Here is a 13,155-nt window from a genome sequence, read left to right on the forward strand (position 1 = left end):
GTTGTCTAGATGTATCCACTAACATCTTCTTGTGTGCATCTGTCCATGTTGTCTAGATGTATCCACTAACATGTTCTTGTGTGTATCGGTCCATGCTATGTGTGTCCGCTGACATGTTCTCGTGTGTTATCTCCAGAGTTCTTCCAGGAGCTGGAGGCGATGATGGAGCCTCTGACCCAGCAGAGTAGCATGACGGAGCTGGTGCGCTACGTCAGGCAAGGGCTCCACTGGCTGCGGCTAGAGGCCAACCTACTGTAAAGCACGGACTCCAACTCTCTCTCTCTCTCTCTCTCTCTCTCTCTCTCTCCCCCATCACCACCCCTCCTCCCCCGCAGTAGGGAGTTATATTTTTACTGAGCTGTGTTTTTTTTATTTATTTTTTTTGGCCTGGGAACTAGAACTGGGACAATGGGTCAGGTGTGGTTTCTAAATGAACAATAATAATCGCAGTAATATTCATGATAATAATAAGCACTTCCTTCTGCTGGAGGAGAGCAGCTGGAGACTGGCTCCGAGATCACCCTCAGAACGCAGGAGCTAATGGCATCCCCCCTAGCCCCCCCCCTACCACCACCACCACCACACACACACACACGCCCTTAAAAATACGCTTCAAATGTATTTTCAAAATTGCAATTTTGCTACAAAGGGACTCAAAATGGCTGCCGGGGGGGAGACATTGTCTGGCGTGCGTTGTCGTGCGATGGGGAACAAGCCCCTTCAAATCTGTGCTTTTGAGAGGCTAGAAAATGCCTTTTGGATCATTGACTAACACACGGCGGACAAAAAGCAGCCTCATCAACGCAGGCCTCCGTGAGCGTTCATACGAGGGAACCAGCGCGCGGTTAACAACCACAATCCTCTGGTTTTCTGCGGTGCCGTTTGCCGCGGCGGGGGTTCAGAATGTACAAGCTGGAGGATATTTCCAATGCAGTTGGAATTTTTGTTTCATGTCTTTCACACCTGACTCGGGATAATAATGTGCTTCAAATGACCATTTCTGGAAGAGGAAATGTCACTGCAGTGTTATTGTGCCGCGGGGCTGTTTTTGAATATCCCTGAAATGCAACAGCTATCCGAGCACTATGTTATTTACTATAACTAACGGAAGGGGCGAATACAAAGGGACTGCAGCAGTCCGCAACAGCAGTATCAAAAGGATTTCCCTTGTTTCAAACCCCAATACCACAAACAACACTGAATTAGAACAAACTTTTAGCTCACTAAATATTGACCTGTTATTTGGTATTAGTCAGTGTGTCTCTGTCATGGCTGCTGAGGCATCCGGCTGTGATACCAGCTCATCCCTTAAGGGAGCCAGGCAGACCCGTTGTGCAGAGACTGTGAGCAGGCAGGGGCTTAAGTGCCAACGCACAGGTTGCTTAATAAAGCGAAGGGGAACATGTCACAAATGCTCCTTTTCTTTTTAACCTAAAATCACAACTTTGTGCAATGCAAAGTGTGGAAGTGTGACCAAAAAGCCACACTTCCAGGTGAGAGCAACACTAGAGCTAGAGCGAACGCACAAAGAATGGTTATGTGGGAGAGGCTGGAGCCTGGCGGCCCATTAAACGTTATTTAATCATCGCTGTGGCAACCTGAGCCTCTGTAGTTTCCCCTTGAAGCCAGAAGGGGCAGCGGCGTATCAGTCCTGTTAGCAGGACGGGTTTCCAGCTACGCGGTCTCAGGGTTCCACTCTAGCGCCTCGGGGGGGGGGGGGGGGGGTGGTGGGTGGTAACTAGAAGGGTTGCTGGTTCGATCCCGGGGATTCTCCGAGTGTCGAGGTGAACGATGCCTCACCCCAATTGCGCCGGGCAGAGATGTGTGACATCCCCTTGTACGAGCTATAGAAAGGAATCATGATGGTCACCCGCCATGACTCACGAGGAGACTCGACTTCCTCTCCTATCCTTTCCTCCTAGCCCGTTTTGCCTTCAGTGTCGTCACGTTAAAGTTAGTCTAGCTGTGATTCTGAGTCTAAAAGAACAAACACAATGTTGACCTCAGTGCTGCCCTGCACAGTGCTCTCTGACCTTGAGGTCACCCACATTCCAACGGTAACCGTAAGAACAAATCACGTCCTAAATGAATATTGATACACTTTATGATAGACAGACGAGGAGCCCAGAGCACACGCCTGTGTTCAGACATACTCAAAGTGATGTCTTTGAATTTCTGTCTTCAAATTGGGTTTGAGTCGCTTACAGGAGCAAACAAAATAGCTACGTCCCTGTGCTCTCTTTTTGAATAATGCTGCAAATATGAAAAGAGACCCGCACTGTGTGCTCTGGGCTTTATCTGTCAAATGACATATCACAGGAAAACGATATCACCAAGCACAGTAAGATTACTATGTCATATACCGTGCGTGAACTGGTCTATGCACAGTATGGCTAGGCTAAACCAGCTCAGTGATGACAGCTGTACTATATATTATGTCATATAAAATCAAGTCATTCCAGCAAGAGCAGTTTTTCTCAGTCGCTTTGGTACATTTCTCAGATCAGAATTGAAATTTGCGAAGCAGTGAGTGCATTTCTCAAAACAATTCGTACAAATAGCAAAACACCATGGATTTCATGCAAAAGCCATTCTCTTGCTCAAAATCCTTAGTTTGTTTCTCAAAAGTAAATATCTGTGTCAATGAACATATCAGTGCCATCACAATGACAAGTCCTTGTGTCATTGTGTACGGATAAGACAGTCAAATTGCTTAGTCATGTTGTCAATATAACAGTCTACTCTGGAGGGATGTTCTGATGTAAACTATGGCTAAATTTTTGAAGACAATTATTGTAAGTTACACCTTAGTGTATGTGGGAGATTGATTGCAGGAGACTGGAAAAGATTCACATTTATGCTTTATTTGTTCTGTAATTTGTTGACAGACCATGTCATTGCTAGAAATATGAACATAGGAAAATCTCCTAAAAGTACATGCATTGCTGTAGGAATTACAGTGCAGTCTTCCTACACCTCCTGACGTCCCGTCTGTTGGAGTACAAATTCTCATTCTCACGCAGCCTCACTCCTCTTCCTCTTCTTCTTCTCTCTGGCTGTTGACCCTGTCCAATTCCTTGTCCTTCAAATGTCAGACAATGTAACATTGTGTTGTGCTCCAGCTATATATATACTTGCCAGTTCATGGTTCATGAGATGCATCTTTGAGCTATTTCAGTAAACTGGTAGATCGTTGGTTGATCTAACACTTCCCACATTTCCCTTCTCTAGAGAAAGTCAAGATTCACCTGGTAGCAATTTACTAATTCAGGACAGATTTAGAAAAAAAGTCTAATGGAAATGTATAGAAATATTCTTGGCATATTATGACAACTTGTTCAACCATTTTGCATGTACAGACTTATACAACAAACTAATGCCTAAATGTTGTGGGGGTGAGACTTTTCAATAGAGACCCATTACAATACATTTTGATCAACATGACATAAGCAATTGATAATGTAGGAAAGAGCAGAGAATTGTACATAATCATTTGCATGAATGTACCAAAGCATTTGCAACTTGTTCAAAGAAATGAGAAACTGCTTTTTTGATGTGCACAAGTGACACAATGATGTGAAGATTGAACAGGTAGTTTTGAGAATTTCAATTCTGATCTGAGAAATGTACCAAAGCGACTGAGAAAAACTCTAATACATTCACAATATAAATAATAGCATTAATATCTCTAAAATACAAACCTGCCAATAGGGAAAAGTCTAAGCCAGCAAATAGATGATGATATATTACCGGGCATCAATTTAACAAACTAACAACTATTGAGGTGGTAGAGTGGAGCAATTAAAAGGGAAACAGATCAATGCTTTGCTAGCACATTTGGTATTCCATCATTGAACGACCAGCACAACAGAGACAGAACTATTTATACTACAGATTGATTACCCTCCAAGATTAGCACCGACATTAAATTGCGTTATTCCAGCACAAAATAAAAGTGCTAATAATATAGAGAATAACAGGCATTAGGGCCGGTCGATCAAGCTAATGTTTAATGACTTTGGTTCCTAGTAAAACAGGATTTGTTAAAGTGCATTATTCTCGCTCAGAGTCGACAGGAGGAACCTTAGTTAAAAGGCGAGGGGCCAAAGGGTGAGAGGGGGGGGGGCCCCTGGCCGTCCCCTGAGCCCTTGTCTGGCGCGGAGTGTGGCGTGCAACAAGCTCCGCCCATCTCCTTTCAGATGTAAATGTGTTGGCAGTGGACCCTCCTCGGGGCTGCTCGCGTCGGGGCTGGTCGCTCGCCCTGACGCCGACGAGGACGCGGCCATCTCTCCACTCACAGCCGCTCCCACTCCACAGAGGGAAAAGCCTTTTCCGCCATCTCTGCCGGGCCTTCCTCCAAGCCCCTCTTCCACCGGCTGTAGGCCGGCCAGGGACCCACCAGGATCTAGTTCCCATGGTTACGCACCTATTAACGCTGGGAGACCTTTTGAGGCGTCGGGCGGGGGGAAGGGAAGGGAGAGGAGGATTTTTGGGGGAGGTCTACAATTTGGCTCCAAATAAAGCCAGCAACGCACAAAAAGACTAAAAGTATACACAGGGAACGGGGTGGAAGTCTCGTCCATATCTTTTTTGTTTCTAAAGAGAGGGTAGACTTTGTTCTCTATAAATTGAAAGGCCTCGGCTATTAATCCCCTTCCCCTCAACCCCAGCCCCAGCGGCCCTGTTTGTAGTGTTGTGTATGTGCATACATGTAGCTCCTGCATACAACTGGATGTCAAAGTCTAATGAAATTGTTACCTAACTGGACAAAAGTGTTCTTTGTATATTCTAATGTACAGACTGTATTGTCTCTCTCCCCCTCTCCCGCTCTCTCTCTCTCTCTCTCTCTCTCTCTCTCTCTCTCACTCTCTCTCTCTCTCGTGAGGACAATAAGGATTTTCTCCCCCTGTTTTATTTCCAGTGTGTGTCCTGTGTTTGCGTGTATCCATGCAGAAGCGTACGCCACTGTGGGGTCTGTGTGTGCGTGTCCGGCGCGCGCGTGTTCCGCGCCACACGGCAAACCCAATCCGCTTCTGAATCCTTTGTGGCACCAATCCTTCGACTAGTTTGCCTCCAACAGGAAATGGTCCTGCGTCCTCGCTTCCCATTGGTCGCGCGGGACATCCTGTCTCGGGGCGGCGAGCGAGGGTACTGATACGCGTGCATGAGACACGTTCAGATCCAGATCTATTGTGCCTCTGTAAATTCGGCGCAACAATGCATGAGTTTCCTTTTGGACCATTTTCCCATGGCTGAATGTGTTTGGAAGACCACGCGGATGTGAAATTTAATATTCACTTTTAAGACAAAAAAAGAATAATAATAATAAGTGCCTCTATTTGTGTCAAGTGGGAATTGCTTTATTTATTTAAGAACAAAGAATGGATCGAAAAGATTTTTTCCATACCATATTGGTATAAATATGAGATTGTTTTTCTTAAAATCTAATGTTTCCATGAGCTTTTTACTGGCGTTTATAAAGACACCATGGTTTGGCTTGAAAATAAGAAACGTAACCAATGTTTTGTTTACAGTTTAAATTGTCAAATTTGAAGTACTCACTGTTTGTAAATGATGCTGAGTCTGGGACCCTCTGAAATGCCTGACTTGACCACTACAGTCCACAGCGTGCAATAAAGAAAGGCTTGAGACCAAGTATTAGTTCTTATAAATACATTGAACAGCAACCAAATTTATGTTTCACCTAGTACACACAATTGACGTATGGGTCTTTGTCTTAAATATTGTAATGTTTACTTCAAATAGCGCTGGACAATTTAAGGTTTTTAATATAATGCAGAAATGCAAAGAATTGTATTTCATTTTATATTTTATTTATTTATCTTTCACTCTTTTGGATCAGAAAGTTGTGAGAACCAAACCAACATAATCAACTGAATATAGCCAAACAAAAGCCAGAAACCTTTTTATTTAATGTTTATTTTTTAATGTGACCTTTAAACCTAATAGTTGATCCAAAAGGTTGGTCAGTCTTATTTAATGATGGATGTTGTTTTGTTTCTGAGTGAAACAGTGTTGTTACTATACGGTCATTGTTAATTTCACAAAGTTGTCCCTTTTTGAATTATGCAACGCTACAATTTAACAATACAAAAATACTCTAAAGTCAGACATAGTGGGACATGATAGTTTCATTCCAATATGTTAATCGTCAAATAATGGCTATAGTTTTTGCAAAATAAGATGTTTTGCTGATTTTATGCAATAAAGATGAAGGCAGTCTTTCCTTTTACGTTTCGGATGGCAAAATTATGCTAACTTCATTTGGATGGCGGGATTAATGGAAATCAACGTTCTTTTTGTGATTTCACTGTCAGAAATAGTTATTTTGGTCCTGAGAGTCAATTCGAGTTTCACCTGCATTACATTTTTGTCAAAATGACATGCCAAGCATTGCACTTGCATTATTAAGTATGATAAATAACTGGCATTCTAAACATTGCTTTTACACCTTTCTATAATCGATAGAATTTTCGCCGTGACCAACAAATAGGAACGTGACTTATCCTCAATATGCTATGTAGCATTTTTTTCTTTAGAGCTTTTTACTATCTGGTACAATGTGGTACACTTCCACAACACCATGTTGTACACCCCCATTGATATGTTCTTCAACTGAAAGAAACAATACCAAAAGTGGACAAGTTGGGCTCCGGTAAGAAGCTGGTCACTAACGGGTTTGGACAGCGGAACTATGATGGTAACCGTGCAGCTCACAGCGAAAACGGCAGATCTAAACTTAGAGGCATCACATGTTCTTTTGTTTTACCGTAAGTGGTAGCGCTTTGTTTTGATGCGAGGGAACAGCAGGGCACCTAACCCGTCTCTCTCTCTCTCTGAATGTTGTGCTGGACATCACTGGATGAATGTGTTCATGCGAGGGAGAACCATGAGGAAAGGCATCAATATATAACACATCACGTGGATTGCTATGTACTTTCAAATTGTGTTGCACTAGTTTGGGCTACTTTTCTTTTTTCTTTTTTTTTTCAATCAGTGTTATTTTTATTTGTTTGCCTTTTGTATGGTTATTTTATAATGGAGTTGTTCTATGTGATGATCAGAAGTTGTAATGCAGTTCCATCGTTTTGAAATAGTTAATGTCTCTAGAAAATGCAGAATAAAATCTGTCTGAAAAAAGCCTTTCCCCTCATTCATGTTCATACCGCTAATTACAATCGCTCTCTGTGATTGGCTCCAAGTGGGCCGTGTCACCCAGGGCGGTGACATCACCTGCTTTTTGTGGGGTGAATACTTGGGGGAACTACTACTACTAGAATAGGGGTTACATGACTGTATGTTAGAAATACCCCTTATTACTCTGAACCAATTTCAGCATCTTTCACAAACAGTCTGATTTGCAGCATGTCCCCCCTCCCGAGTAGCCCAGCTGCTGTGATTGGTCAACACGCCCACTCTGTTGCGATTGGTTGCACGCTTTGCGTAGACAAATTCACACCCTCAAGAAGTTCTAAACATTGCGGGGACTTCTGCACTTCAGCACCACCCACTGTCTGACGTCACACTGTTACGGAAGTAAAGTTTGAGAGCAAACAAGCTGTTTCACACACTTAATTGAGGGCGGATTTAATGATTCGTTTCCGTGACCCAGATCGCGTGAGTCAGTTCGCCAAGAGAGTTTCCGGTAGCACACTCCTGCCAGTTCAGTCGAGTTTCCGGTGAATCGATTCACCGGATACTCGACTGAACTGGGAGGAGTCGTTCGCGAATCAGCCTAGGTCCGGTAGCGGTGAATCGCATCATGGAATGCACGCCATTGCACGGTTCTCAGCTGAGTCAGTCAGACTCGGTGCCACTGGAAACTCGACTGAACTGGGAGGAGTCGTTCGCGAATCGTTTGTTCGTTCAGCCTGGTTTCCGGTAGCGGTAAATCGCATCATGGAATGCACGCCATTGCACGGTTCTCTGAGTCAGTCAGACTCAGTGTAGTCAGTGCTACCTGAAACTCGTTTGTTCGTTCAGTCGAGTTTCCGGTGAATCAAATGGTGAACGTGAGAAACAAACCGAACCGGTTCGTTCGTCCTAAAGACTCGTTCATTCGAACCGGTTCGTTCGCGAACGAGTCAACGCTCTCGGTGGGCGCGAATACTCCCCCTGGCTCGGACTTAGATTGTTCTATTTGAGCAGACATACGACATGTATTAAGCAAAGGGAAGAGTCGAAAAGCATGATATCACCCCCTTAACTCACAGCGGTACCTCAGGCCCTCGTCCAAGACTCCTTAAGTCATTAAGTGCTTATTCTATTCCATTAAGGAGCCCGGCAGGTCTTCTTATTGGGACTAATGGACACTCGTTCCTACATCACAGCGGCTAATAGGCGGATCATCATGCCTGATTAATCTGTTGGATTCAGTCACACACTAGATCTGGAGGGGCCCATACATCGTCTGACTCAGGGACAAGGAGGGGGGCGGGAGGCGGGGAGAGAGACCCACACACACACACACACACACACACACACACGTACGCACGCACACACACACACACTGGAGGCGGGTGGGCCAGGAACATAAAAGATAAAGGGTGGAGATGAGATATACTGTAGTTAAGGATAATTTACAGTATCCCTGTCTAAATTAGCAAGGCAGTCAAAACTTCATAATCCGACATGCTCGGAGAAACGTATTTGTGTTTCGTTCTGTGCGCCAAGCAATTATGATGCATATGCATAATTTTCTGAGTCTGTGGGTTTGTGGGCGTGTGTGTGTGTGCGTGTGTGTGTGTGCGTGCGTGTGTGTGTGTGTGTGTGTGTGTGTGTGTGTGTGTGTGTGTGAGTCTGTGTGTGTGTGTGTGTGTGTGTGTGTGTGTGTGTGTGTGTGAGTGTGTGTAGGCTGGCATAGGAGCCAAGTTGCTGACATTAGATTTATAGGTTTAATTGCTATAGGTAACGATGCAGTCAAATAAGATCTCAGAGGGATAATTTAAGCATGCACATATTCTCACACACACACACACACACACACAGACACACAAACACAGAGGCCTTAGCTTTCAGTGGATTAAATAATCTTTTATTGACATATTTTGACAGCCTATATATTTATTTACACAAACACTTTGGGATGAACCTGGGTGCATTTAAATCAGTTGTGCATATTCATTTTAGTATAATTGGTGAGTATTTACATGAAGACTCCATTGTGTCTACCTGTTACAGCCTTACAGGACCTGAAGGCCTGGAGAAGGTTGTATCGAGATCTCTAAATTAATAGTTTCTTTATTATATCGTTTATTCTACTGCTCTCTGAGCCATATATAGACAAGTAGAGAGATAGACAGAGACGGAGACGGAGACAGAGACAGAGACAGAGACAGAGACAGAGACAGAGACACAGACAGACAGACAGACAGACAGACAGACAGACAGACAGACAGACAGACAGACAGACAGACAGACAGACAGACAGATAGATAGATAGATAGATAGATAGATAGATACAAACATACATACATACAAACATAGAGTGATAGATAGATAGAAAGATAGATAGATAGATAGATAGATAGATAGATAGATAGATAGATAGATAGATAGATAGATAGATAGATAGATAGATAGATAGATAGATAGATAGATAAAGTGATAGATATAGTGATAGAGGGATATATAGATTCATATATAATGATACAGTGATAGGTACATAGATATCACATCCTTTTGTTACTTAGGTCAACCATGATTTGCATTGTTTCTATTGAGGTCTGTAGTTGCTGCTGTAACACCTCAACCTGTTCCATGAAGTGTGTCTTTATCAGGTCCCGTCTGCAGGCTGTGCTGCGTAACGCCTGCGCTGAAGGTCAACAGCGTGGTGTGTGAGAGGGCGGGGGTCACCACCCGTTCAGGGCCGTAGAGCTTCAGGTGAGGAGGGAGGGGATGGGAGAGCAGATGGTGCTGGTGGAGGTATCGGGGGAGGGCCGGTAGGGGGTGCCCCTTCCGTCTGGCCTCCATCACAACGCCGCTGGTCCGAGACCCGGCCTGCCAAAGAGCTCCGTCCTCGGGGTGAGGAGTTAACCCGAGGTCCCGGCTCCCCGCCGTCGCTGAAAGATCCCACGGAGCTCATCATCAGAGTTTAGGGGCCGCTGACCCCCGGCGTGTCCTGGCACGGCTCCCGCCCTGGCTCTGGGGCCCACACGAACCCCTAATCATCCCCCCGTTCTCTAATGGGACGGCATCACTCCTCACCTCTCCACTGTTAGCCTGGGTGGGGCGAGCGTCGAGGAGGCAGATGGGCGCCGTGCTTCACTCAGGTGAGGGTGGAGGCAGGCGCACGCTCAGGCTTCACCCAATGAAGCGCTCCAACACCTCAGAGTATAGTGTTCATATAGTCCTTTCTCTTCGGGGTTCAAACTAGACTGAGACGAACCTCCAGGGTCCATGTTGTGGTGCAGGGGTCGGGGTTCCTTCGGTTGGCAGAGCACAAAATGAAAGTAGCTAAATCACTTGAAATCAAATAAGAGTAATATAATTATCGTTGGACCCTTTTTGGGGAGAGATTCATTAATTGCAATTAGTCTAGCCATTCAGGCTGGAAAATTACTTTTTTGGCATTTAATTATGTCCTCTGATTGTAGATGATGGTGTTAAGGTGTAGTAGTTAATAGATGCAGGATGTCCGGTCCAGTCGTTCTGCTGCAGCGAGCAGGGAGGAGTAAGACTTCCAGTTGGATATCTTACTAGATGGGCTGCATGTCTCACATCCATGCTGATCAAATGGGGTCAAAACTGGACACTTTTATGGATTGTTAAAGGAAAGATAGCATATAAAAAATAAATAAAAATGTAATCTAATCTATATCGATTCTGAAAACATGCTTTAAAACATGTAATTTGTAATGTTTTGTCCTCTTCCCAAACTCTTGATGAATGGCCCTTTGTAGCCTTGGCTGGAGCCTACAATAGAGGCTCCAGCCTCTATTGTAGGCTTGTTGTTGAACAGGCTGATTTGACTTAAATAGCCATCAGCCTGTTCAACAATATGCCCTGAAAACATTTCACTAACTGCATATTTAGGTGAATGGATCCACACCAACCCTGCTGATATTAGAAATATATAGTTTAACATTCAAAATATTTGAATTGCCTACAATAATTTTTTAGTTTTTTAGTTTGTTTAGTATTATGGAAAAACCCATTTTATAGGCGTCAACCTTTTGTTTTAAAGGACAATGAACACAGAGCGTTTAATCGAAAGGAGCAGGCCAGACATGACATTTCCCTGCGTGCTGTTTGGGGGCACCAGGGGCCCGACGGGGGGATTAGGGCCCGTGTTGTTGTGGCTCTGCCGCCCGGTGGCCCCCGGGAGCCCAGCGGGCCGCTACGACCCGAGGCCCCTACATCCTGCGTGGGGCAGGCTTGTTAGCTAGCCGTCCCCAGAGGCAAACCGCTGCTGTCACCTTGGGCAAGGCCTGCCTGCCTGCCTGCCTGCCTGCCTGCCTGTCTGCCTGTCTGTCTGTCTGTCTGTCTGTCTGTCTGTCTGTCTGTCTGTCTGTCTTGACTCAGCGTCACACCGAAAATCATATTCCCACCAAATAAATAAATAAATCATTTGATATCGTTTGAGTTTTCGCCATTTAGCATGAAATTATAATTAATGATTACGCAGAGTATAATCTTTATCCTATTCTCCCAACAATTGTCTGTAATTGCCACAATTACAATTGCCATAATGTAGGTCCCTGAAATGCAATTTAGCCCATGCTCAGAACGCACTCGCTGACGCCAATGAGCTGATTACAACTATTCAGCCTAATTAAAGCGGTTCCACTCCAAGCCTTGTCTCTCCATCTCAATGTGCAAAGAGTAGGCAATTTAAGACATTGTCTCCACCCCTATTCTTCACCACCTGTTTGAAAGTGATTTTGTTCAGCCTTGATTCGTCCATTCAGCGCGGTCGCCGATGGCTCCTCCGGCTCACTAACGAGGGGGAGAACTCTAATTGAATGAATAGAGCTTTAATCAAATGAATCCTGATTAAAACTTGTTTCAGAATCGAGAGCCAACACATCAAATCTTCCCCGGCTCGTAATTGGCTGGTTGACTAATGCATCACGTGTTCTGGAATAAAAAAAACACTGTGGCTGATTGCCGCCGTGGAATGACTTTGTGGCGGGGAGATTTTGTCAGCGATGAGGCTCATAATGGAACAGAAAGCGTGCAGCGGAGGATAGAGAAACCACAGATAAATGGATTAGGCCGAAAGAATAGATGAATGCAACCACGTGATTAAATCTCACTGAAATACAACCGTGAAAGACCTGTAGGCCCGGTAGACGAAACCAGGGGGGCATTCAGCGCTAAACGCATTCAAACACCGTGTTAGTCTTTCATGTATTGTGTTTCCTTTTGGCTGTTGTGGGAGCTGCTCCCGGGACGCCCCTTCAAGGCCCCCCAACGTTCCCTGGTCCTCAGAACACCCCGTTTACCCAGGTGGAGACGAGGGTTGCCTGGGAACCTCTTCAACACACTCTGTAGCACAATAGTAACCTAACAGAACCCAAAGACCTACATCAAAAAAGTTTGATGCTCAACGATGGATCGACAACTGATCCTTCATTTTTGTGAACATCGATTAACATTTCCTTCATTTAATGTGCATTCCCCAATGCATTAGCAGCCGCTGGTCACAATACGATTACAGACGTATTACACATATCAGCAGAGGGGGGGGCTACCGTTCATGGGAGGGGAGAACATAAGTGGCGGAGAAGGGGGGACATGGTCTGAAAAGGGGGGGGGGGGGGGGGGGATAAATGGAGGAGTGAGGCCGTAATGGAATTGCTATCAGCGGATCAATGTGCCGGTGGTCAGGGATCACTGGGCGAGATGATAAATATTGATCTGATGAAACCACCAAGGCAGGAATATGAGCTGACATTATATACCGAGGCTGGAGAGCGAGCGGAGACAGAAGGAGGGAGACGGAGGATCTGCGCTGCATGCAGATGGAGGTCGGACCTTCATGTAGGTAGACGACATGCACGGATCGTTGGGAGGTCTGCTGTGGGTTTCGCTCGGCTGAACTAATCGTCCGCTGCATACGAATAACACAGCTTCACACTTTGAATGTTTCATAACGATTTATCGTGTTTCATTCTACCAAGAGAATATAGA

The 13,155-nt window shown here is 44.9% G+C and overlaps 1 protein-coding gene across 1 annotated transcript in view; it reads left to right on the forward strand.

Moving 5' to 3' along the window:
* aff2 (AF4/FMR2 family, member 2) overlaps positions 1–1,705 on the forward strand; it is a 105,521-nt gene extending 103,816 nt beyond the window's left edge. The window contains exon 27 of the mRNA XM_030369010.1: positions 137–1,705. Coding sequence (XP_030224870.1) covers positions 137–258 — 122 coding nt within the window. The 3' untranslated portion in view covers positions 259–1,705. The remainder of the gene's footprint in view (positions 1–136) is intronic.
* Positions 1,706–13,155: the final 11,450 nt, after the last annotated feature.

This window comes from Gadus morhua, chromosome 10, assembly GCF_902167405.1.
Source record: "Gadus morhua chromosome 10, gadMor3.0, whole genome shotgun sequence".
In the NCBI taxonomy this organism is placed as follows: domain Eukaryota; kingdom Metazoa; phylum Chordata; class Actinopteri; order Gadiformes; family Gadidae; genus Gadus; species Gadus morhua.